The sequence below is a fragment of the Hemicordylus capensis genome, chromosome 3 (genome assembly GCF_027244095.1).
Source record: "Hemicordylus capensis ecotype Gifberg chromosome 3, rHemCap1.1.pri, whole genome shotgun sequence".
Lineage (NCBI taxonomy): Eukaryota > Metazoa > Chordata > Lepidosauria > Squamata > Cordylidae > Hemicordylus > Hemicordylus capensis.
Genome location: NC_069659.1, coordinates 163,528,170 through 163,555,277, shown reverse-complemented (window position 1 = coordinate 163,555,277; position 27,108 = coordinate 163,528,170). Strand labels below are relative to the sequence as shown.

At 43.0% G+C, this 27,108-nt stretch overlaps 1 protein-coding gene across 2 annotated transcripts in view; it reads right to left on the bottom strand.

The window, feature by feature from the left end:
* Nucleotides 1-17,899, bottom strand: part of GPC6 (glypican 6) — a 1,119,686-nt gene extending 1,101,787 nt beyond the window's left edge. For both annotated transcript variants that reach the window (XM_053305384.1, XM_053305385.1), the window contains exon 1: nt 16,876-17,899. In XM_053305384.1, the coding sequence (XP_053161359.1) occupies nt 16,876-17,038 (163 nt within the window). In that variant the 5' untranslated portion in view covers nt 17,039-17,899. The remainder of the gene's footprint in view (nt 1-16,875) is intronic.
* Nucleotides 17,900-27,108: the final 9,209 nt, after the last annotated feature.

Below are 27,108 nucleotides of genomic sequence, written 5' to 3'. Positions count from 1 at the left end.
CTCATTGTTGACACATGGAGCAGAGCCCCCTCCAATGAGCTCGTCAAAGGGGCAGAAACCCTTGGGACCCTCAGGTATCCAGGGCCCAAACTGTTTAGGGCTTTAAAGGTCAAAACCAGTACATTGAATTGGACCTGGAAACAAACTGGCAGCCAATGTATCTCTTTCAAGATTGGTGTAATATGATCCCAATAGGCAGCTCCGGATAAAATCCTAACTGCCACATTTTGCACTAGCTGCAGTTTCCAAATATTCTTCAAGGGCAGCCCCACGTTACAGTTATCCAGCCATGACGTGACTAAGGCATGTGTAATTGTGGCCAGATCTGCCCTCTCAAGAAAGGGACGCTGCTGGCGCAGTAGCCAAAGCTGTGGGGAAAACCCTCAGGTCAATAAAGTGTATAATATTCAGCACACCACCACTTTCTGAAGTTTTGGTTGTTTGAATAATAAAAGTAGAATGTATTCAGTGCTTCTAAATAGGCTGTAGAGCCTTAAAAATGGATATGTAAAGTACTAAGAAACACTGTGGGCTGGTTTTGATGACAGACATGAAAAGAATGCAAACCATAAGTCTTGAACTACATGTTGGCCTTGGATGATACAGACCAGGTTTGGAAGCTTAAAATGAAAGATAAGTTATGTTGATTATTCACTGAAGTTCACAGTTTGACCTTTTGCAGAGGACATCCATATCTCAAACGTCTTCTCTGCACAGAACAGATATAGGTGCAGTAACGATTACTGTCATCTCCATGGATGATCCCTGCTCCATTTCTCAGGATACCTCACATAGCCAAATCCTTTGATATTTAAGGTTATAAAGACAGAAAGGTTCTTCTTCTGAACCTAGAGTAAGCAGGGATTTCATTTAATTGGAGGTGGCTCCTTCACCTGGAACCATTTTGAACACCTGATGAAATTATCCTCAACACAAATACTAATTTGACGACTATCAGGTGAACAGTTAAACTTTTTTTTCTATGTGAAATTATGGAAATTAACTGAGAACAAACATCAGAAAAGCAGCCACTAAAATTAAACATTATTGCCAGGGTACATCAAAAATTACCCAACATTTCAGTGAGGCTGATCCAGTCAAAATCAGTACAGAAGAATGAATTTATTTAGTGCCTCTCTGCTATTATTCCACAGTTTTTATATGCTTTGGGTTCCACACTAGTGGTCTTTCAGCAAAAACACAGAATTTTGGAATGTTGATAATGGATTTGCAAATCCTAAAGGAATAGAGTTATTTTGAGAGTCACCTTTCCAGAAAGAAAAATATTTTATTTAACTTGTTGCCTATTTACAAGTTGCTGCAGCACAACAGCACAAACCTTTCAACATGTTTTCATACCTGCTTTTGTACTGAAACAAATTTCATTTCTATTTTATTCCTACAGAAGTGCATAAGTGCTGCTGTGCAACACAAGAGCAACTACAAAAACCAACCATTTCAAAATAACCACTCTAGCTGTTTAAGAACTTATTTGTGCATGCCATGCACATTCTGGAAATGCAACTCTGGAGATCCCCGGATCTGCTCTGATAAATATTTCCAGTAAAACAGAACTTAAAATATGAAGGATAAATAGCAGAGGGGCAGACCCCCACATAAACAATGTAAAAGGCAGAAATATTTTCTGCAGCTTCAGGTCAACTCCACAAATAATGTTTTAGACTTTTTTTTAAAAAAAAAGTCAAGACATGAAGCAGACCTCCAGCAGCGGGGAGTGTGTGTGTGTGTGTGTGTGTGTGTGTGTGTGTGTGTGTGTGTGTGTAATTCATTTATATTGGTCCTCCAGATGGAGATCCAGCAGCTCCTTGCATACAAGTAGAAACAGATTCTTCAGACTGCATAACTTTGTGCAGGATTCATAACAGCAGGTGCCTGCCTGCCTAAGCATTTGTATGTATCTGGGGACCAAGAAGAGGGCTTCCCAGCAACAACCATAGATACCTTGCTATTAATTATAGAGATGCACTGGACTGAACCTCCAAGACCAATAGAAAGAATTTTCTTCCTTGCAGTTCCAGGTCTCCTCCACCGATCCACATTTTAAAGAAGCAAACGATGATTTGTTGGGGAGCTGACCTATTTTTGCCTTTTAGTTACTCATCTTCAGATCAGCCTCTATGCACAAGTAAGCACAATCCCATGCATACCTGCCTGGGAATAAGTCACATTAAAAAAACAATGGAATTTCCTTCCATACAGAAATACACAGGACCAGTGTTGGGGGGAAGGTTATGATTCTGCTTTCATGGAGACATGCTGCAGTGGAGGGGTGACACTGGAGGCTGCCTTATATGGAGTCAGACTATTGAACTGCCTAGCTCAGGATTGTCTGCTGACTGGCTGCAGCTCTCCAAGTCTTTCCTCCCAGCCCTACCTGGAGATGCCACAGGGACTGAACCTGGGACCTTCTACATGCAAAGCAAATGCTCTACCACTGAGCTATGGCCTCAACCTCAAGAGATCATAAAGGGTTATGATATCTCTTTTGTTTAACTATAAATCTATGAACATCCACACCACAGAAACATGTTTTGGGGAGCTTCAGGACTGCTGTGTAACTCGATAATGTTCTAACCTTTGGTGTCTTTTATTTCTGAAGTGTAGTGTTGAGTTACACAGGAGACCTGCTCCATCAAGCAACACCCCCCCCCCCCGCAATCTGTTGATGATCAGAGGTCTGTGCCCCTGCAGGAATTTAATAAAGGAACAAAAAGTCACAATCCCCTTTTGAGAGAGTTAGGGGATTTGGAGGGGGGCAGGCTTCTGACGCCAACATCCCCAGTAGAAGATCAAGATCATTGCTTCATGGCTGGATTGATGGAAAGCAGTGGGAACCAATCTGTGGTGGGAACCAATCTGTGGTGGGAACCAATCTGTGGTGGGAACCAATCTGTGGTGGGAACCAATCTGTGCCTTTCCTACTCCAGAGACTCTATGGGGATGGAAAAAGGGTGATGTGATGTTATTGCACCCTGTGGCGTTAGTAATGCTACCCCATTTAACAATTCTGGGAAAGTAGCGCAGAAGGGGGGGATGCTCGTGAACCCTCCTAAAAAAATAATAATAATCCCTGATCTCAGCAGATGATAACAGTATCTTCTCCCTAAAATGACAAGTATTCTGAAAACTGCATATCTCAAATCCCTTTAACAACCAGAGTGCCAAACTGACTCTATTTATCACACTCCTTTGGCAGATTTCTTGTGTGTGTGACTTCTATTAGAGCTCACTGTCAAATGCTCTAGAGATCAAATGCTGGCAAGTAGAATTGAGGGGGCACAGCCCTCAGAGAAAATCCCCACCTTGATTCTTCTCACATCCCTGTTCAAAGTTACTCCTTCCTATCAAGAGGAAAGGAAAGGAGGTGATAGGAGGAGCGAGATTTCCATCGAAATAGAGAATCTTTTTGCACTAGAGAATTACAAGTCCCTGGAACTCCAGTAGGGAAGAGACACTCTATGAGCCCCACTACTGGCACCTTCTCTTTCTTCCTTGCCCAAGGTTTTTTTTTTTTTTGCTTTTGAAGAAGGTGGAGGAGGCAGCAACAGTGGCAGACATTTCCATAAACACATGCAGTGTCTTTTGATGCTAAAGATCTTGGGATCCAAGTCCCAGGTGGGGAAAAGATGTTCCACACATCTATGGGAGTGTCTGAAGCCATCTCTTCCTCCCCCTCCTCCAAGAACTGTTTTCTTTTTGTCTTAAGGGGAAAGGAGGGAAGAGCAATGGAGTGGGAGCAGCCATCTTTTTAAATATCTGACTGCTTGCCAAGTGCTTTCAACACTTGAAAAGCCCTGAGCACATTTGGGGTGCAGCAGCCTGCTGACCCATCTCTGTCTAAAACTGACTCTAAAGTAAAACAAGGGAACTAGTTTCCCCCCAACATATGATACAAATAGAGTTGTTGGCAAGTCACAGAAAATGTATCATAGCCTTAACCAAAAAGATAAATGCCACAATAAAGATGAAAGCACTGCCAAACATAACAGAACTGAGATGATTTTTTGGAAAGGTGGACTCTCTCAATAGAGGCACAATACATTATATTTTGTGGAAACAAGGACCATGATCTCCAATTTTACAACTTTGTGATGCCAAGAAGCCTACAATTGTTAGCATTGATGCCAGTGACCATGGACTAATGGTGCACTACTACAAATGAATCATTCAGAATGGATGCCAGTTGCATTTTGTTCCAAAACTCTTACTGAAGTCAAAACACATTATGAACAAACAAGGCCTGGCTAGTGTTTAAAAATGTAGAAATCTTTACAGATTTACCTGTGTGGTCTACTCTCTTTACATACCATGAGGCCTTGAGGACTGATTAAAGGAAAGGATTTGGATCAAATGCCAGCCAAAATGCACGTATCTTCTGATAAGATTGATGAGGTTCAACTCAGCAGTTGAGTATACTGATGCCCCAAAAAACTGCTTATATAAGACCTGAAAGACTAAAAATGATTTATATGTTATAATTGTATTTACAAATATTCTAAATAAGTTAAGTAATGATCCTGAGGTGTTATACTTCTTTGTTCCTGAGTTGAGTTTTATCTGTTTGTTTGTTTTTCAAATTTTTTGTGTGTGATACATTTCTGCAAAAACCTAAAAAAGGGAAAAGTATGTTCTAGAGAAAAAGTTGGTAGATACCATGTTACAAATCCCCACAACTCAGGTAGGCACCTACAATCCAGAACAGAGGTAGACAATCTTGGCTACCCAGCTGTTGTTGAACGACAGCTCTCATAATCTCCATCCCCAATGCATTATGGATGGGGTTGATGGGAGTTGTCGTTCAACAACAGCTGGAGAGCCAAGGTTACCTATTCCTGATCTAGAGAATACAAAGCTTGTGCTAATACAGTGCAGGTTTCCACATCAGCACACAAAAATATGCTTCATCTGATATGAACAGTGATCCAGAAGGATGCAGAACTTCAAAAAATAAAATAAAATCTGGCAATATTTAATGACTGGATGGTAGAAATACCTTAGCAATAACTAAAGAAGTAGGAAATAATTTCCAGAATGTGGACATCAGAATGAACTCAGGGGATTAATAGGTAACCATATTATGATCCAGGATCCAGCAGTCAAATTATGATCCAGGATCCAGCAGTCAATATGCCACAGACTGGCACTTGGTAGGGTTGCAATGAAGGCCTTGGAAAGGATATTTAGATGCCGTGGTGTGTCTATACCTTCAAAGATTAGAATTGTTTGGACAATGGTTTTTCCCGTGACACTCTATGGATGCGAAAGCTGGACTCTGAAGAAGTAAAATAGAAAAAGTATTGATGCTTTTGAACTTTGGTGCTGGAGAAGATATTTGAGAATACCATGGACAGCCAGGAAAACAAACCAATGGATCATAGAACAAATCAATCCAGAATTTTCACTAGAGGCACAAATGACCAGGCTCAAACTATCATACTTGGGACACATTAGGCGGAGACCCAGCTCCCTTGAGAAGTCGATAATGCTGGCAAACATTGAAGGAAACAGATGAAGAGGACGAACAGTATCAAGGTAGATGGACTCGATTATGACAGCAATGAAATATTATTATGCCAAAAATAAAATCCTAGCCTTACCAAGGACATCAAATGTCTAAGCAAATACCAATTCCATATGGCCAAGCAGACACTATGGTAGCCGTCTATGAGGAATGACATAGAGCTGCCCTGTGATAACTGCAAAAGAAAGAAGCTTACCCAACTACTCTGGAAGAAGTTAGCAGTTAGCCTATATGAATATTTAGACTGTCACTACTTGACTGTAGAGATCTATTTTTCTAGATTTGTTGAGATTTGCCTAACATTACCTACTATAGGTATTCAACTGTTTATTTGTGTATTCCAGGAGAGCTTGTAACCAACAGCACCAGAATGTAAATGTTTTGAACATTATAATTTAACTGTCGATTTTGACACCACATGGGTGGTGTTAGCCCTGCAACCAGTGCCCATTGCCATTGAAAAATAAATACTGGAAGGGTGGAAGTTGGAGCATGAGTCAGGACCTGTAGGACAAGGGCCTGGATGCTTAAGAACCTAGCAACACCTCCAATTACAATCTAATTATAGCCAAGGAAATGATAATTATGGAGAGGGGTACAGATTGCACAGAACAATACTGTAACATGATAATCCATCTGATCCCAGATCACATTCTTTCAAGACTAAAAGTGGGCAGCTACCAGATATTGATACCATCTTCCTATTTCTGAGGGGAGGAAAGCTACCAGATCCTATTTGCAGGCTCCAAAAAGGAAATTTAGGGGACAGTAATCACATAGCTCTGTGGTTGCCAGGAATCAACACCGACTCGAGGGCACAACTTTGTTTTAATGGTGCAGTGGGGAAGTACCTTGCCTGGGGAACAAGAGGTTGCTGGCTTGAATCCCTGCTGGTATGTTTCCCAGACTATGAGAGACACCTATATCGGGCAGAAGCAACAGAGGAAGATGCTGACATCTCATACTGCGTGGGAGATGGCAATGGTAACACACACACACCCCATATTCTACCAAAGAAAACCACATGGCTCTGTGGTCACCAGGAGTCGACACTGTCTCGACGGCACAACTTTACCTTTAAAGAGGCAGTAGCCATGTCACTCAGACCAAGATCTCACAGCTGCTTACAAGGCAGTAGGAATGTGCAACCACCAGGTTTGAATCTGAACCGGTTCAAATGTGAACTGGTTCGAATTCTAACCAGTTCGGTTTAAAGGTTCGAACTCAAACCAAACAAGGCACTGAATTGGAAATGCTGGTCCGAGTTTGAACCAAACAGAGCCTGGTTCAATTCAAACCAGTTCGAACTGATTCAAGCCTCCAAAACTGGTCTGGGTGGTGGGCACCCGTGGGTGCCAACTACCACCCAAACCCCAAGAAGATAATGGGCAGATTCGAGTTCCCATCATACCCTATGTAGAACCTTTTAGAACCGGTTTGAATTGGGTATGAATTCAAACTGAACTGGGGGGGTTCAAGCAAAACCAAAACCCAACCTACCTACCCTGGTTTGAAGCTGGTTCGAATTCGAACCAAACAGGCCAAGCCGGTTTTGTGCACATCCCTACAAGGCAGAACTCTAGAACAAAAGAAGATATTTCTTCCTACCTTGGCCAGGCTTCTTGCTAATTAAGTGTAAGAAAGACTGTTCTTGATTCTGTAAAAATGACTTTTAGGATCAGTGGAAATGCTTGCATCTTAGTTCTATTGCTTTCTAAAACAGGTGGGTATGTGCTCAAACACACACCCAGATGAAAGAGTAAAGGTTAACAAGAGAAAAGGTTATTTAATGGTGCATTCATGGTTCCCTTGCTTGTTTTAGATCTGACACTTTCAAAAAGATATATTAACACTCCCAGTGAATGAATCAATCCTGCTCCCTAATGTGAAAATAATGTAAGCATTGGGGCAGGGGATCTGGCACTCAACATCAACGATGCTACACAGACACGATCTGGTAGGCACATATAACAATCATGCAATCAACTTACACATACATTAATAGCAGTGATCGCTAGGGTGGGGCATTGGTTTAAATTGCTGTGAGGAGATGTTGATTGAGTGCAGAGCCTCCATGGAGTAAGTCTCTACTGTTGTATTCTATTCTGAGGCACACACACAAAATCTGTGATAGTCTTTGTGAGCTATCTAGAACATGGGCCTTGGAATCTCTCAGGAATATCAACTCTGAGCAGGCAAACAGAGCTGGGCAGTCCAGCTCAGACTGACAATCCCATTTAGTGTCAGCAGCTTTATAGGACAACATAGAACTCGGCCTTTTACATAATCTAATCCCTGAAGAGTTGGTAGTACAATACCACCTTCTCAACATTTGTAGTAGTGATTTTGCAGTGCAGTGGAGAGCAAGATAACAGAACCCTCCTACATCAAGTTAAGTCTTCTGGGTTCTACCATCTCTGATTTGATTGAGACTTCCTGGAGCCTCACAGGATGAATTTTGAAGTGTTAAAATGGCAGAAGTGCTGAAGTAAGTATTAAGAGTAATTGGAAGTCTCGTTTTTGTGCAGATGTATATTCACAATGCTGGAAATACGAACACTGATCCTCTAATGCTCTAATGGAATTTTACAAATACAAATATGACAAGTATTTATATACCACTTTTCAACCAAAGTTCCCAAAGCAGTTTACATACAGAAATCAATCAATCAATCAATCAATCAATCAATCAATTAAATGGCTGCCTCTCCCCAAAGGGCTCACTGTCTAAAAAGGAAACATAAGAAAGACACCAACAACAGCTACTGCAGGAATGCTGTGCCGGGGTTGGATGGGGCCAGTTGCTCTTCCCCTGCTAAATAAAGAGAATCACCGCTTGTAAAGGTGCCTCTTTGCTCAGTTAGCAGGGGTGACTTATTTTAAACAGATGACTTATTATTTCAACTGAAAACTTTCATGTAATTACATGAATCTTTACTTTACCAAACAGAAACCAAGATTAGCATGCATGCCGTGCAGTGTTCTGCCCTGTATTGTAAAACAAAGAAACCATCAAGCCAAGAACAGGGAGATACTGCAGGGTCCACAGAGTCATTCAAGAGCATGGCAGGTAGTAATTTTAAAAACAAATTGCCCTGAAAAAGCTTTTATTGTTGATCACTTGTTTTAAGATTTGCCATTTGCAAGTAATTGTACATTCAACCGAAACTGACCTTTTATGAGAGCCAAGTGGTAATATAAATGAAATTAATATATTCTTTATTGCACACATATAAAAAGAATGACCCAAGCTTTTAACACAGTGCTTGACCTCTCTGGTGTTTGAACATCACCCAGTCTCTAGCAAAAGTATAAGATACCCTCAGATGAAATAAGAAGCAAAGCAGCTGCAAAATGGTTTTTAACACATTAGCACTTAGCAATGTACAAAATACCTTCAGCTTTAGCAATCCTTCCTTTTCCCTTAGAAGAAAAATATACTGTGGCACAATACTCTAAAGCATTGGATAAAACGCCAATAGTTGTGAAGGGGCAAGCTTTGACCAGGCTTGGTGATTCTCCATCTGCAAGAGCCCCAGCCTCAATACCAGCCCAAGTACACAAGGACAATTATTTTTAAATGAGTACTATTTCTACTTTAAATCTCTCTTTGGAAGATGTTGAGTTTCTCTATAGAAATATAAAGTTCCCTAACAAATGGTTTTCACTTAATTATAATATGTATTCAAAAATTCTACACATGCTCACAATTTGAACACAGAAGCTCTGTTCAGACATACAGCGAGATCTTGGAGTGGGATGAGAAAAGGGAACATTCCCATTATTTTCACTTTCAACTTCCACACATTCACAGAGCCTCCACACATACAAAACTGTAAAACAGTTAGGGATCCTGATCATGTGCACAGCTGCTCATACACAGTTATACTCCAGGAGTTCTCAAATTTAGGTCCCCAGAGGCTGATGGACTATTATTCCTGTCATTCTCAGCCACAACGTTCACTGAATGTCTGCAAAGAGCTATGATTAGCCATATTTACTTGGATGAATTTGTTCTCTTAGTGCTTAAACATATGCACTAGCAGCAACATCTTGTGCATGCTTACACAGTGTTCAGTGAGTCTTCTTCGCATAGGGCTGTAGGCTACCTCACAGAGTTGTTGTGGGGACAATATGACCTACAGATGTACAGTAAGCCCCTTTCGGTCCTTTGGACAGAGTAGGAAAAACTGAAATGTTACTCCTCTAACACATTAATGCAATTATATGATAACCTTATCACATTATGAATAATGTTCACTGAGGTGAAGCCTCCTGGCCAAGCCTAAAGGAACAACCCTAGAAAAGCTCCATAGCCTTAGCTAAAAGGTTCCCCATGCAATCCCCATGTGAACCATCGTGTCTGGGTAACACAGTTCTCCTCCAAAGGCTGGGCAGCTTCTTCTAGTGCAAGGGTAGGCAATTTTGGCTCTCCAGCAGTTTTTGAACTACAACTCCCATCATCCCCAGCCACAAAATTGTGACAAGGGATGAGGTGAGTTGTAGTTCAACAACAGCTGGAGAGTCAAGATCGCCTACTCTTGTTCTAGTGTATCCTTTGAGGGCTCAGTGAAGCCCTTTCAGCAAAGGCTGGGAAGGTCTCCACACATCCCTTCGGGATAGTTTCTTCCATACTTATTTCCATACTTATTTCCATAATCCAAGACACATTTTTAATTCAGAATTTAAAATGTTTTATTCGGATTTCTTTTTTTAAAAAAAACACCCCTTCACTCTTACAGACCCCTCCCCCCACCAAATACTCTTTTAGGGTGCTTTCAGAGGAGCCCACAATTTCTGTTTTTGCAGGAGTCACCAATTTGGGCATTCCTCTTGACTGAAAGGAGGCAAATGAGCAATCAATTGTGCAGAGACACAACAGACCGTCTCCTCAGGATGCAGGAGGGGCATGTGATTCTACTGTGTGTCTATTGAGAGGGACTGAATTATAAGATAAATGCCCAGTGCTAGTGGTGTTATTAGGGGCAGCTGGGGTGCAGACCCCAAATCTCCCCCACCTCATCTCTCACCTCCTTAAGGATGGCGGCAGAGGAGCTAAACAGCATGAAAAGCAAGTAGGGAAGTGCCAGTGGGTGTGATCGTGGGCCTCAGATAATTGGGGGGCATAGCAACACCCCTGCCCAGTGCAAAATGTGGCAAAATTACCCACCCTCTGACATGTGCCAACTAGAAGTGGGCAAGGGCAGAGCTGCTAACCATGCAGAGATATAATGGGATGGTTGGTTGGGACTCATGCATGAGCCTTTAATTATTTCATTCATTGGTTCCTTGCAGCAGGCTAGCAAGTTGCTCAAGGCACACCAATATGCCCTGGCACATGATTTGGGAATTCTGAGTTTTCTTGATAAGTTTATGCTTCCAAGATTGGGAAGCTGCTGTTTTTGAAAGCCTTAATATTGATTTTTTCACATAGATTGGCTCATTATTCCTCAAAAGGGGAACATTTGATGCAAAAATTGATACTAGCAAATATTTAACTCAGCCCTCATTACTAACTATGAGTAACTATTATTTATAGGAATTAAAAAAAAAAACCCTTAATTTTCACTTTCTTTTGGGGCAGCAGGAGGGGGAAAGGGAAGACAAAAATATAGGTTTTTTATTCTGACCTCATCTGAGTATTTAACTGACTATTATATAGACCTGATCTGAGCTGGAATGGGGTGTGTGGAGTCCTGTGAAACAGCTCAACATTTTTTACAAGCTTCTTTAGAAAGACAAGCTTACTATGCGAAGCCCGCAGCTGTCACAATGTAAATAATAAATGCATTCACATCTACTTCAAAACCTGGTACAAAATCAGTCTTCCTGGTCACCTTGATCAGTTCTATTCCAATCACTGCCTGAATTAATTCTGTGAGATGGAAATACAACTTTAAATATTAGTACATCCACTTACCTGCTTTCTGGGTTCTATTGCCGGTGTACTCTAAATAATGCTTGCAAAAAGTCAAGAAGTTGAGTAGTGGGAATCTGCAAACTCTCTATATAAAAAATGCTTTTGCTATACATTCTCTCTACACAACTTCCTTTTCAAATGTTATAAGTGGAGGCATAACAAGAGGGCACAGACAGCCTCTTTCCATAACATCCAGAGCACTATCACCAACAGCTTGTAATGGAAAATTCTCACCGCTACTTTTTATAACATCTTCTAGACAATGCAAGAATTTAAGGTTACAACTGAACTTTAGAAATTTTGGTGATATACATTCAGGCATAGTGCTTTGAAGTCATAAGGATTAAAATTCCTGCTCTCATTCTGCATTTTGATTTAATATAACATTCAAATAGCAAGATATTATTTGCCATCTAGCTCTGCTTTTCAGACCCTCTAGAATTCTAATTCAAGTGACACACACAATGCCACCATTAACACGAAAGTGTTAATTTTTTTGATACAGAATACCCATATACCTATTCCATGATTCTCAAACAGATTTGTCACTATTAACCTGTAGAAGACAAACATATATAATAATGTAATTTCAGTTGAAAGTTAACATTCTGTGACCAATTGCACAGAAAAACCATGTCACATGTGACAACCTTATTTAAACAGTTTTCAGCAGTTTGCCTCATCATCCTCACAAGCAAAATGATCTCTTCCTGGGATTTTGTGCAAGTCTAGCCTATAGCCTCCATATAATGGGAATTTGTCTGAACATCCAGTACTCTAAAGGAATTTGCAGCACTGCACATTCTGTGTGTATGCAAATCCCCACACAGATTTAGATGTATGTGTTCCATTTCAAAATTTGCTAGCTGGCACATAAAAAGTTACACTTAGCAATTTAACATTAGTATAATATGGTTGCAAAGAAATATGCTTATAGTCACACAATCGCTGGGCTTTCTGAATAATATTCTGAAGAGAAGAATATATTACAAACCTACAAAAAACATGAATAACTAAAATGTACAAAGTCAAAAAGTACAGAAATGTGTGAAACATATAAGCCAAGTTTGAGAATGAACTAATTTTATGAAGTTCCATTACGATTCAGCTATAGGTATTTCAATACAGGTTCTGCTATCCTGAACGGAAACACCAGCTGCCATATACACTTTATTATAGGATCAACTTTCATTCATCAGCATCACCATCTAGAAAACACAGCACATGTCTTTATTTCATGGATGCAGTCATATTGGTGGTACCCAGCTATCTTATTTTGGCAGACATGTTCACCCCTCCCATTCCAAAATGTACAGTCCAATTTGCTTAAAATGTTTGACCCAATTACACCATTTTTTAACATACAAGAATGTGCAACTATGATAAACCTTTGAATATGCAAGTTGAACTATGTACCAAATGGAAATCAAATATGCTCAGCTGTCTATAAATTTAATTCTAATCAAGATTATCAGAAATCTCACCCACCATTACTGATTAACAGAAAACATAACTGAATTATCCAAGTTATATCTAGTCTGCATAAGGAACAAAGACGAATCTCTCTTCATACACTGTTCTGGTAAGAGAAATAGACCGACATTTAACACTGATGTTTCTTTTCCAAATCATTTTTGAAAAATCAAGCCACATACAAAACAGCACACTGCTAATTACAGTCCCTTAAAACAACAAAAACATACCCCCCAAAATATATTTACAGTGAAGCTGAAACCTTCCCATTAACTCGTATCAACTCAACTTAAAAACTGAACAGCACTAAAAAGTCTGAAAAGTTTGGTAAAAGAAGAAGAAAGGGAGGAATTCAGCTGCATGCATTTGTTGCAATTTCATATTCCATACACATCAAATGGGAGGAGACGATATTGAAGTATTAAGACAAAGTTGAAGAGTAATATTGGATTTAACAGTGATTGATGTAGTTATTTAAACCAGAGGCTGATTATTAGGTTCCCCACCACTTATCTCTGCTACTTTGCAAGTACTTGAACAATAATTCATGCAGATCTTTCTAGCTTTGCATGGAGGGGTGCATCTAAAAACTAACACAAGGATATAGAAATCAAACTGAGCAAACAGCAAGAGGTATCTACTCCAAGCCATTCAAGCTGCAATATTTTGCCTTTTTAAAAAACCTTGAAAGAGCAGATAGTATCCTATCCATGATTCGCCTAAAATGAAGAAGAAAAAAACAATTCAGAGAAACCTCACTGAAGAACCCAGGGGCTCTTAATCATTGGAGAGCTCTCCCGTAATTTATTATCAACTTGAGGAAAAATTTAAAACTGGGACAGTGAGGCCTGCAAATTACTACAAGCACAACTCTTCACTTTTGTTGTCTACTTTTTGTCCTGAGCTCTGGAATCCTAACTAAAGCAAGGACAACTCTTTTTTCCCCCTGATGGTTGTTGGTGGGTTTTTTGTTTTTTGTTTTGTCCATTCAAGTTCTTGTCTGCAGAGTTTGACACAGTGGGACTCCATCATCATCATCAAAAATAGCCCAATAAATATCCTTCTGCTCTGTTTCTGCCCACACAATGCAAGTAGGACACCAACTTTAAAGCAGAGAGGAAGAGATCCTATTTACACTGCTGCCTAGGTGGTTGCCCCCATGCGGCTTCAGGAAATGGCTGCATCTTCTTCTGCCCATGTGATTATTAGGGTAGATTACATGGTTATGTACTAAGGACACTGGTGATAGGAGTCTTATTAGGAAGACCACTGTGGCACATAACCACACAATCTATCAAATTCCTAGCCATGGGGCAGAAACATACAGTATATATCAAATGAACCACCATGGAAGCAAACACAAGCTCATGAACATGGTGCGTGCATTAAGAGAGCGCCTTCTCTGTCATGAACCCTGCTGCCTGTTACAATCTTCTGGAGAGGTCCGGTTACGGTTGCCACCAGCTTGTCTGGTGGCAACTCAGGACCAGGCTTTCTCTGTGGCCATGCTGGGGCTTTGGAATATGCTCCCTGCTGAAATAAGAGCATCTCATTACCCTCAAGACTCCCGTTCTCACAGGCTTTTCATTAGAACTTAATTTTAATAATTTGTTTTAATAACTGTTTTATGCAATTGTTTTAATTGTGTTTTGAGGATTTTAATCTGTTACTTTTTATATTGTGTTAAATTTTGTACACCGCCTAGAAATGTACATATCAGGTGGTATGAAATATAATAAATATGATAGATAGATACATAAATAGTCTCTCTATAATGCCCAGTAGCCACCTGGACATAACGACAGTCAGGATGGCTAAAGAATGATGAAAAAGTAGAAGTTCTCCCTTGGCCTTTCAAAGAATGTTATGGGTGGTGGGAAATTTCTGAAGGCATAGTCACATAATACTTTCAGGCATGGTTTTAAGCTAGCCATAGCTGACTTTTAGCCACTTTGCTGCAGTCTCAGCCAGTAATGTCAAAACCAGTGTCAGCCACTATCAAACCCAGTGCAGATAGGTAATCAATTGTTACTGCTCACAAAGCCACAGTTGTGCATATCTACGCTGAGTCTGGAATGTGGCATTGACTTTTGAATGCGTCTCTCAGCCTGTGGCAGTACTGTATTTCCACAGGCTGAAAATATTGTATGAACTGGCCCTAATCTTCAATCACAAGTACAGAACTAGTTGTCCCAGCTAATAAATGCTGAGTTCAAAGGTGCAATCTTGTGTACAAGCTGCTTTCCAGGAGCTACAAGGGGCATGCCACTGTTCACAGGGGCGTAGCTAGAGGAGAGGGGGCCGTGTTCATCCCTCTCTCGGGCGGCCTCCCCAGAGTGAGGGAGACAATGAAGAAAATAGGGAGGGATGGAGCTGGAGGGCCCTCAGGAGCTGGGGGCCCGTGTTCTTTGAACCCTTTCGTTCAATTATAGCTACGCCCCTGACTGTTCACAGGCACATGCCAATAAATGCATGGAATTTTAGATCTGTGTGCCATTGCATAGCATTGTAGCAGATCTTTTCAAAATATATGCACAGACAGCCAACTGGAAAGAAAAATGGCCATTTGACAGTTATACCTGAAATCAATGCAGCCAAACCAAACAGGCCCCAGATTCATTTGAGCTCCAAATTTCTGCTTCCATTCTGCTTATAAACTGGCAGTTCTGCTTCTCTGAAGGCAATTCATACTCCTGCTCTGAGTCAATGGCCAACTATCAATATTAACTGTGTTATACTTAAACCTAAGAGAGGCAGGAGAAGAACAGATTGAAACTTGACATACATTGAGTTGGACTAAAAAGTCCTTTTTCTAGGTAGCTTAATTCAGTGTTGAGAACTGACAGGCAGCAAGTTTCACTCAGGTAGGGGGTGGGGGGGAGCCATTCCTTGCTCTGTCTCTCACTCACAAACACATAAGCATAGCAACCTTTTCTTTAATTGCCAATGAAGTCTTTCAGACTATGTTTTGTTTACTCAACAAGTCCAAGAGATGCACCAGTAACAGGACTACAGCACAGAGCAAAGAAACTGGTTCAAGACAAAACCTGATATACCATCCCCATGCACAGAATTAGCCTATTCCTCTCAAATTGTTACCATTCTGTTTGGAGGAGGAGTTGGGGAGGTGTCTGCTCCCCCCCCCCCCACCAACCGTCAGGGACTCCAATCTTTTAGATTTTCTCAGCCACTACTAGGTCTACAGTGATTTCACGCCCCCCCCCCACCGAAGCAATCACTTAATCCTTTCCAGGTAATTTACTAGAGTGAGGGAGCAGAATCCTGTCTGAGGCAGAGCACACCCTACTGGCAAAGGACAACTGTTAGCAACCCCTTACAAAAAGATTGGCCAGTACCAGTTTAAAAGCCCCCAAACACAAACACAAACCAGAGGCAAGGTGGCTCTGTGCAATTTCTTTCATTTGAAACGAAACATATTACATTTTCCACACTGGGACGGAAGAGGCAACCTTTTAATACAGGAAACCTCAGGTTATACGCAAAAGCATGAGGACTAGGAATGAGCCTTCCAGTGTAATCGGCCAGCTTAAACTGCAGGGGAAAGTCTTCTCTCACAATTCCCCCGCCCCACAAGTGAAGCTCCTGCCAACCCCCCCCCATTTGCTCTCGTAATTTGTTCTTCCCCCTTCTCTTTGGACATCGAAAAAGGATCCTCTATTCACTGCACAATGCAGCAATTCATAGCCTCAACTTCTCTAAGCGGTAGCCCAGAATGGTTAAAGGCATTGCTCTTTTTCCCTGGGAGGTGAGAGAGAGATCCAGGCAAAGTGAACGCTTCATCACCGACACCAACGGGAGGCGGAGGGAATGAGCAAAGCCCTGCTGCTGCTGAGATTCCCAGATGACACGTAGACGGGTTATCTCGCCCTGCACCCTTCCCTGCCCATCATATTCCCCCCCCCCCCGCCCAGGTGCTTACCTGCTATTTCCTGATAGGGGATGTTGGCCAGGCTGAATCCTTTGGTGCTGTACGCCTGCCTCACCTCGCCGCAGCTCCGAGCTTTCACGTCAGCTGCTCCAGCGCAAAGTGACAGCAACAGCCCGAGGAGAGCCCAAAGCAGCGCCCCGATCCAAGGAACCATGGTGCCCCCCAAAAAGAGGGGGGATTACACACACCCCTCCCCCCAAGAGACACCTCCCAATTTGTTTAAATATTGTGTGTGTGTGTATCCAGTTGAAGAATAAATCCTAGGGAATCGTTCCGCTTCCTCCTCCTCTTCCTCCTCTTCCTCCAAAAAGCGCCGAGCTGAGCCCTCCAGCGCGAAGTGCAAATCAGAAGACCCCACCCCCGAGGGGAAGGAGCAAAGGAGACCCCCCTCGAAGCGCCCAGGCAAACTTTGAGAAGCCGGCTGGGGAGGAAGACGGTGGCAGGAAGGCAGTGGCGGTGAGCCCCCCCCGCCCCCTTTCTCCTCCTCCCTCCCTTCTCCTTGGCCGGTACTGTTAGAGTCCACAGAGGCTCAGCGCCGGTTTGGCGCTGCCATCGGAGTCCTCGAGAGTGAGGAGCCGCTGAAATCCCGGAGCCACTGAGCCGCGCTTAGGCTGAAGGTGGCGGGGAAAGCACTGCCCGGCTGCCTGTGCGGGGAGGGATGGCTCGGCGGGTGCTAGGCTGTGCTTGTGTTTGTGAGAGACAGACATCAAGGAACGGAGGACTTGTCTCGAGAAGGGGATCCGGGGGAAACCTCTGCTCCGCACAGCCTTGCCACAAGAGCAGCCTCCTGAAATATAGACAAGGAAGAAATCCTGGAGAGAGACGCACACACAGCGCGAGCGAGAGAGCAAGAGAGAAACGTGCTCCACATTGCATAGCCGAGGTACAGAAGGGGAGCGGGAAGGAAAACCCGGGATGGATTTTGTTTTCTTTTCTTTTGCCCTCCCAAGCTGAAGGGAGCGGGGCGAGAGGTGAACCCCACAAGTTGCAAAGGAACGCGGAGCACACCGGGAATTTCTCTGCCTCCTTATTCAACTTGCTGAAGGAAAACCAGGAAGAAGAGACGCTGCAATTGGGAACCCTTTCGTCAAGGAGTCCTCCCTTTCACATCTAAGAACTTGATTTCCCCTCCCTTCCAAAAAATGAGGGGCAGCTTGGGCGTCCACCTTTTTTCTGGCCTTGCTCCTGTGCCTTTAACACAAGCTGACACGACGAAATGAAGCACGGGATGCCATCGTGCAAGCTAGGGAAAGCTTCTCCTGCTCGATTTTTGTAGCAGACTGCTTTTAAAAGCTCAAGAGCCGAGCTAGGAAAAAGGTGACCACGCTAGGGAAAGCCAGTAATAGGGTTGCCAGCTTTTTACTGCCCTTTGCTCTCATGTCTTTTAGGAGTTGCTTGATGGGCAAACATGAGTAAGTGACCATACCTGTCTGTATTTGTGAAAAGCTTCACCCATTGATTTGTGCAGATCAATTACTGTGAAAGGCACAGCAGGTAGCTGTACATATAAGAGAAAGATGTATGTACGGGCATGCAGTACTTTCCCATAAAACCAGACTAGCTGGAGGAGCTTGCAGGGGCGTAACAAGGCTGGAGTGGGCCCAGAGACAAAATGTTAAAATGGGCCTCTCGCTGATACGCACACTTCACAATATATAGTCATGTGACTTGCCTCTCTGGTGTGCCCCTCGAGGCGTGAGGGCCTCCAGGCAGCCGCCTCCCCTTGTCTAATAGTAGTTACGCCCCTGGGAGCTTGGTATGCTTTCCTTGAACCAGAGTTTCTGGATAGCCTGCTGCTTGACTCGCTTGCTTAAGTCAACTGGAGCTATCTACTTGTCCCTAGAATACCCACTGCTGTAGAGAATGTTTTTGTTCTGCTTGTGGCGCATTAAAAACTGTATTGAATTACCAGTATTCTGTCATTCTCAAAACAATCCAGTAATTTCAGTAATAATAATTATTGCAGATGTGGCAGCTGAGAGTGGCTTGATTAAAGCCACCTAGTGGATTCATGATTGAGGCAAGATCTAAAACTGAGGCTGAAGACCTATGCACAATTATTAAGGAAAGAGTATGAACCATTGAAATCAGTGAGACTTCATTCTGAGTAAACATGCATAGAAGTTGGTCACTTCTCTACACCAACTAGGAATTCACCTTGAGACAATGGACTTGATGAGTTGCTTCTACCATGTGAGATGCCAGGTGATATAAAACTCACAGGACAAAAAATTCTTATGCAACTTTAGTGGGGAAATGGTGCCAGAGTTGCAAATGGTTATTCTTAACGATGTTTTGCCAATCATTCTACAATTTTAATGTTGCATATAAGCAAAGGAACAAAATAGATATAATCAAACATGCACAGATTAGACCAAGTGGCAAGATTTTGTTTCTTGTAAAAATGAGATGGCAGGTAAAGGAAATAATATTTCCTGCTCTAGCATCAGATGCTGACATGTTGCACAAGACAACATTGGTATTTGTGTCCTGCCAGGGCTGTTACAGATGTGAAACCCAGTCCCAGTGGTGTTGTGGAAGTGGGTGGCTATACAACTACTTGAAACAGCATGCAAACACTTCTGCAGCACATTTTCATTGGAAACAATGGAAGCAGTGTGCTGAAAGTGTGTGCAAACACCACCATTGTCTTGCACAACCTATCAGCCTCTGATGCTAGAGGATGCACGCATTGTTTCAAGTAGCTGCACAACTGTCCACTTCCACACCACCATTGGGTCTGGCTTTCATGTGTGCAGCAGCCCTGGTGGGTTGCAAATGTCACCTTGTGCAACATGTTGGCCAGTGTGAATAATATGAGCAAAATAAAAGTTGAGCAAGTGTTTATTATTATTCTCCTTGCTCTAACTATATAGGCACATATCAGTTAGAAGCCAACAGAGATGCAAAGCAGCACAAATGCACCAGGTTATACACTGAAGATCTGTTTAGCAGAATTACCATTCATGAAGATATGGGAGGAAAAGAGAGAAAGGTGCAAAATGATCAGTTACTAAATGCACCCTTTTTAGTGGCTCTTCGGAGCCCCCCTCCACGCACATGCACACACTGCTTCTGCTTTTCTCCACAATTTTCTCTTTTCCTCTGCATGATCCTAGCTAAACAAAGATCATGCTGTAAGTCGAATAGATTTGGCTATGTAGCATTATTATATGATAGCTAAAGTAACATTGTTCTCACATTGGTACTTGCATCTTCCCTTTGCCCAGGAAACCAGGAGACTCTTCCTGTCTTCCTTTCACAGGCTAGCCTGACAGCACCATGGCAGAAGATCTGAATCATTGCTGGTTGTCTTGTCAACAAGAGCCACATGCCTCTGCTCAGTGGGCCAACTGTTAGCCCCTGTTTGTGGGCTGCCCCCCCCCCCGCCAAGCATTACTGGAAAGGGATACCTCCTTAGTCCATGAAGAGGCTACAAAGTCAAGGGAACATCAATCCTACTTTTAACTTGATACTACTAGCACAGCATCTGTCACTATCATTTGTGATGTTTTGTGGAAAGAGGAACTGTATATTGCAAGTGTCCTGTGGAGGTGTAACATGTCTCTGTGTCCTCTGCACAAAGATGCATTGACTGAAACCTCCACAGGGTCCTTGTCAGGGAATACTAGGCACACTTAGTGTCAAAAGGCAGGTTTTACCTCCACCACAGTATCCTGGAAGACAGCATGTTACTTTGCTCCATAGGAGTGAATGTAGTATCCCTCCTCAATTCCATAATCACAGTCAGCTTTATTTGTGTAATAAATACTTTTCTGTCCACAAATACAGCCAAGGCAGTTTACAGCAAATAAACTCCATAGGAGCGAAGGGGACGTGCAGAGTCACCACTGGAACGCATACTCCCCATGTGGTGATTCAAACCATTAGAAATCCAGCCTGCTGTACTTTAAGGTTCATTAAAGATATCCCATAAAGGGAGTGTGAACATATCAAAAGAAATGGGAATGCTACACATTTGTGCATGGATCGCTTAGTACCTTGTTGTTTTGACATCCAGCCAGTTGGATTATCATTGGACATTCTCACTCACCCTGGGAGCCAGCAGGGTCTATGCCATAGACCTTTGGAAAGCAAAACGTCTGTCAGCACTACATCCTGGACAAAGGATTGGGTAAAGCACCACTTTCATTATAGGGAAAGAGCTTGCTTAGCATTTTGCCTCCTGGTCCAAGCAAAAAGACTCAAAGAGGGAAGAATGGGCAGGGAGGCACTCAGAACCAACCTTTCCTGATTCCCTATAGCGGCCTGTCTCATACTTTTGGAGTTCATAACTAGAAGAGGTGGAAAGAAAGCTCTAATGGAGAGAATAAATACTTGCACACTGTCAATAACACATTGCTTGCTAAAAAGTGGTCTATTGTTTTCAAAGATATATTACTAGGAACAATCACACAGAGTTGTACAAAGGAGAGTTACAAATTGCCCGATGAGCTGATAGCAAGTTCCTTTATTTGTCCATGGGCTTGTGAAAAAGAGCTAAGAAAACATGGTTGCCATTAAGCACAATTTAGTGTGTCCCCAAAACCCCATGCCACTCTGCAGGCACATGCAAAAGGATCCGTGCCTGCATCAGGATGCAACATTGTTTGTCACTGGCTTCGTTGTGGGTCTCCCGCATGTCCGAGTAGCAGACCCACACAGCCAAGAGCTCCCTGGCCTATCTGCTCCTCACTGCTGCTGCCCATTTGCTCTGAGCTGCCTCAGTTGGGCAGCTGTTGAGGGCTCAGGACCTTCAGAAGGGCCCACTGCCAATTCCTGAGACTATCCCTGCCCACAGCCTTTGTGTGGTGCTGGCAGAGCAACTTTCTTGGCCAAGTCACTCCATCATTGTTTTCTCTCTCCCATCCAACCCACCATAGTAAGCTTAAAGTAAAAGGGGAGCCATGGAAGGCAGTTTGCCAAGGACTTTCTGAAACCTGAAGCCTTCCCTGAACTTGCTCATTGGCTTCTTCCTCCAGACCAGAAAGGCAGAGCAAGCAATTCACAATGTGGATTGGCAAGGAGAGCTGGTCTTGTGTTAGCACGCATGACTTGTCCCCTTTGCTTAGCAGGGTCTGCTCTGGTTGCATATGAATGGGAGACTAGAAGTGTGAGCACTGTAAGATATTCCCCGCAGGGGATGGAGCCACTCTGGGAAGACCAGAAGGTTTATGGTAATTTTAATCTGTTTTATATGATTTTTAGGTTTTAATTGCTGTTTGTTTAAATTGTAAACTGCCCTGAGAAATTATATAAGGTCGTATACATATGAATAAAAATAATACAATAAAATAATAAAATAAAATATCTCCACATAGAAAACCTGCATGTCAAGGGAAAAGATTCCAGTCAGTTATGATGGTTTTCTATGTGTAGGGAATCTTTTTCCATGGTAAACATGCCATCATATGGGATCCAGCCAGCCTGAACTGCACAGCCCAGATGCAGGCTTATCATCTTAGTGAGAACTAGGCCAATTAATCCAGGAGCATAGGCAGTGCAAAAACTCTAGATCCTCTAATTAATCTTCAGTGCAAGTGTGATTTTTGTGGGACAAATGGTGTTCAAGAAATTGTCATTACGTTGCTTAATCCATACACTTTAAACACTTCTTAGTACAATAGTCAGATATTGCCCTATATTTTTTCACAAACTACAGAAGGGGAGAGACTGAGGCTGATAAAGGCCTTAAGTAATCTACAGTTTAAGGGCGGGCGGACTTCTTTCCTTTCTTCTAACAGTATCCCTCGAGAAGCAGTCTAACAAATATTAGAGAAAGATGTGCTGTTCTGGTAGCTCCAGGTCTTAATCAATTTTGGAGGATGAATACAACTGAAGGAAGCCCGGGCAGGAGCGCGGCTGGGGGAGTCAGTCATGTGACTTGCCTCTGCCCCCCCCCAGGCAGCAGGCCCCCAGACAACTGTCTCCTCCTGCCCTGTTATAGTTACACCCCTGGTGTGGACCATGATTTTGAGGGAATTTTCACACTAACTCTCTGCTTGTGGCACAGTTTATGATAGTTTACACTGCTGGATTTTTGCAGAGTTGGGGAACAGACAAGTCAGCCCCTTGAATGCAAGACTAAATGGCCTTCTGGTCCCTCTCATCATCATGATACTATGCATAGAGCTTCAATTATGGCTAGGTAAAAATAGGCAGCCCTTTATTCAAGCCAAAGCTCAAAGTGCTTTTTAAATTACCCTTGGACAAAGGAGGAGCCAGAAACCCAAGGCTTAACTGAAGGTATACTCACATTGATGTGGCATTTCATTGCAAAGGTCGCGAAGCCCATATCACAGCCACATGATAATTCCAGAGCAAGTGTCAGACTTATAGACCTGCTGCTGGGAAAACTAGTTTCCTGTTTACATGAGTGCAATGGATGGACTGTTCTGTTTGTCTTGGGATATGAGGCTTTTACACTGCTTCATGATGATAAACACAACAAGCGTTCTTTTAAGTAACATGGTCTTTACTAAAGCCCTCTTCAGTTGTCTGGAACTCATGAACAGTCGATTGGCTGTTCATGTGGAGGTGGGGAAGAGAGAGGGATTGTATCCACTGCCCCTCGATGTCTTCATCCCAAACTATAAATATATAGCTTGTAAGTATATGTGTGTAGGTACTCTACACATGAGTAGTTGTGGCTGATTTTTGTAGGGTGTATCTATTGTGTATCTATTCACACATACCGTTTGTATGCATGTAGGTTCTATGTACATAGATTGAGTGGCTATTGGGAATGAAGACAACAGAGCAAATAGATTTTGCTTCCTGCTTCTCATATTGTCTATATAGTGTGATGTAGTGGTTAATGTGTTGGACTTAGAACTGAGGAAACGTGGGTTCAAAGCCTTCATTCATGAAGCTCACTAGATGACCTTGGGCAGTCACTCCTTGCCACTCAACCGACCCTGCCTCACCACATTGTTGTGAGGATAAAAGGGGAGAGGGAAGAACCATGTATAAGCACCTTAGAGAAAGGGTGGGATATAAATTAGGCTTGAGCCTGAAATGTTTCGGAGGCCATTATAAAGGCCTCCGGAACATTTCGGCTCCGAAGGCCATTTCAGCACTTCTGCGCCGGCGGGGGGTAGTTCTTTAAGGGCAGGGGAGAATGCACTCACCCCTCCTGCTGCATTTCCCCCACCGTCGCTCCATTATTTTCAAGCCCCTCAGGGTAGCAGTGTTCCTCTCTGACGCCCCATTGTCCTCATCGGCCAGAAGTACCGACCATGTGTGCGCCTGTCACGTGTGTTCGCATGCACAGCAGATGGGTGTGCGCATGCAATGGGCGCACGCACGATTGGTATTTCCGGCCACTTCCAGCCGATGAGGACAACGGGGCGGCAGGGAGGAATGCTGCTACCCCGAGGCACTTGAAAATAACGGAGCGCCAGCAGGGGAAATGCGGCGGGAGGGGTGAGTGCACCCTCACCTGCCCTTAAAGAACTACCCCCGCTGGCACTGAAGCAACTTTGGGCACATCCCTAATATAAATGTCAGGAACAAATACACAGGCTGCTATAAAGAAAGCCTTTAAGGTGCTAGGGGTGTGCACAAAACCGGGTTGCCCAGTTTGGTTCGAGTCCAGACCTGACTTGAACCGGACTGGGCATGTTTGGTTTTGCCACCACCCCCACCTCCACCCCCAGTTGGTTCGGTCTGGGTGCATATGTGTTTCACGATTAAAACTTTTTGTTTGTTTGTTTGTTTTAGAAAAAGGAAATTCATGATCCAGGCCACACAGAGGCCCATTGGGCATGTGCGGTGGCCTCATGCCATGGAGGTAAGGCCCGGAATGGGCTGAAGACTGCCCAAACTGGGCAATTTGACACATAATAGAGGCTGGTGGGGGGAGGGAGAACCTGCAAAGACCCCTCCACGTGACCTCAGAGAAGCCCCCTGGAGGAGGTGTGTAAAACGATTTTTAAAATAAAATAAAATCGCAAACTCCTTCAAACGCCCGGGGGAGGGAAGAGTTGGTCAGTTTGAAGCCTACTCTGAGAAGAGCAGAAGCATATTCAGGAGGTGAAAGTGTCAACCCAATCTGCAGCAGTAGTGAAAATGGTCAATTCCATGCTAGGGATCATTAGGAAGGGGAATGAAAATAAAACTGCTAATATTATAATGTCCTTATACAAATCTATAGAGCCACCTAATGGCGGAGCGGGGAAGCAACCTGCCTAGAGAGCAGGAGGTTGTTGGTTCACGTCCCCGCTGGTGTGTTTCCCAGAATATGGGAAACTCCTATATCGGGCAGCAGTGATATAGGAAGGTGCTGAAAGGCATCATCTCATACTGCGCGGGAGGAGGCAATGGTAAACCCCTCCTGTATTCTACCAAGAAAACAACATGGCTCTGGGGTTGCCAGGAGTCACCACCAACTCGATGGCACAACCTTTCATACAAATCTATGGTGCGGCCACACTTGGAGTGGCCGCATGCCTAGTAGCAGCAGCACAATGCTCCTTTCCATTGCTTCCAATGGACACAATACACTGCTGCTCAGAAGTACATGAAAAGCCTTTCTGCAGCAGCCTCATCCCCATACCATCAGGGCTGCCTTTGAAGTTGAGCAGCAGCCCATGGGATGTGCAGAATGCAGCCCACTGCTTTCAGGTGACTGAACAGATTTCAATTAAGCGGGGCGGGGGGAGGGATAGAATTTTTTAAAAAAAATTTAAAAAGCATGCAGTTATCTTTAAGAAAATCATAAAATGGGATTTGGGAGAGGGAGCAGCTATAGGGAACAGCATATTTGGGGGGAGCAGAAAGGGATGGGAATAGACTGTAGATAGTAAATAGGCTGGGCTTGTTTGCATGTTGCAGTGGATCTGCAGTGAACCCAGTTATGCAGTGGCACAGTGTCCAGTTCCATCCCACAACACAGAACTCTCAAGGTTTAGCAGCTAATGAGGCAAGGCAGAGAATAAGATTAGTTAGGACAGCACCATGAACAGACAACAGCCAGAAGTGGATTGAACTCTTGAATACCTCTCAGCTCAATTTATCCTGTTAGATTCTGCTTCCCTGCCTGGAGAACAGTAGCCTTAAAGAGCAGCCTTCTGGCTTGGATTCTGGCTTTATTTCTCCCACCCACCACCTCCAACTGATCTTGCCTCGCCTGTTGCTGAAGGCTGATATGCAGATGACAGGGGAGGAGCTAACCGTAATGCTTGGAGGGTTCCAAGGGTTTTGCTTTGGGAGGATTCAGGCTCTCAAAATGGTATCTCACCCAAATGGGAAAATAAGGACATGTTGGCAGGCATGCACTAGGTCTTCAGGAACTTCTCATTATGCAAGAACTTGTCATGCTTCCAGTAGCTGTAGCAATAAAATGGAAGACTGGGAAGATGCTATATATGCTGTGTCCTCCATGTCCTCTTATTCAATGAAACCAAATATGGAATTGTTTTTCTGAGCATAGAGACAAAGACAAGAGGCAATATTTTAATTTCTCCTAAAGTGGCCATGTTAATGATACAAAAAGACAAGAGACAATATTTTAATTTCTCCTAAAGTGGCCATGTTAATGATACAAAAGTGAAATACTATCAACTGACAGTCATGGAGTAAACTATTGCTATTTGAGAATTTAAGTGTGAACAAGCTATATGTTGTATTGTTGCACACCTGGTTGTGAGATGTGTTTTAATGATGTTGCTGTGAGTAAACTATTTGTTATTAAAATATTCAATAATCCAAAACCTTTCCATTTAAGATGAGTGTTAAGATGCTTTATTTTTCCCTCATGCTCTAAAAAGCATAGAAATCGAAACCTAATTTTCCCATTTTACCTTGTATAAGCTGTAAAGACTTTGTACAACGCAGCATAACTATACAAGCTCTGCCATGCCAATATAATTTATAGGCCTCATTTCAACAACTTAAAGTGGTTTATATAGCAAACAATATGGGGATCGCTCCCTGTCCCAATGGAATTTAAAATCTAAAAAAATATACAATGGAAACACTATCTGGGCTGAATAGAGACAGTTGCTCTCCCTCTTAGGCATGTAATAGGTTTGGAGTGGACCCTGAACCAAGAAGTGAAGATGATTCCCAGGACCCTTTGGCTTCTTCTCTGCCATTCCCACCATGTCTTTGTTGCAGAAGAACTGTAAGGCCATGGTAAAATTTATTATTTATTTATTTAAAATATTTCTATCCCGCCCCTCCAGTGCACTACTGCTCGTGGCAGCTCACAACAATAAGATA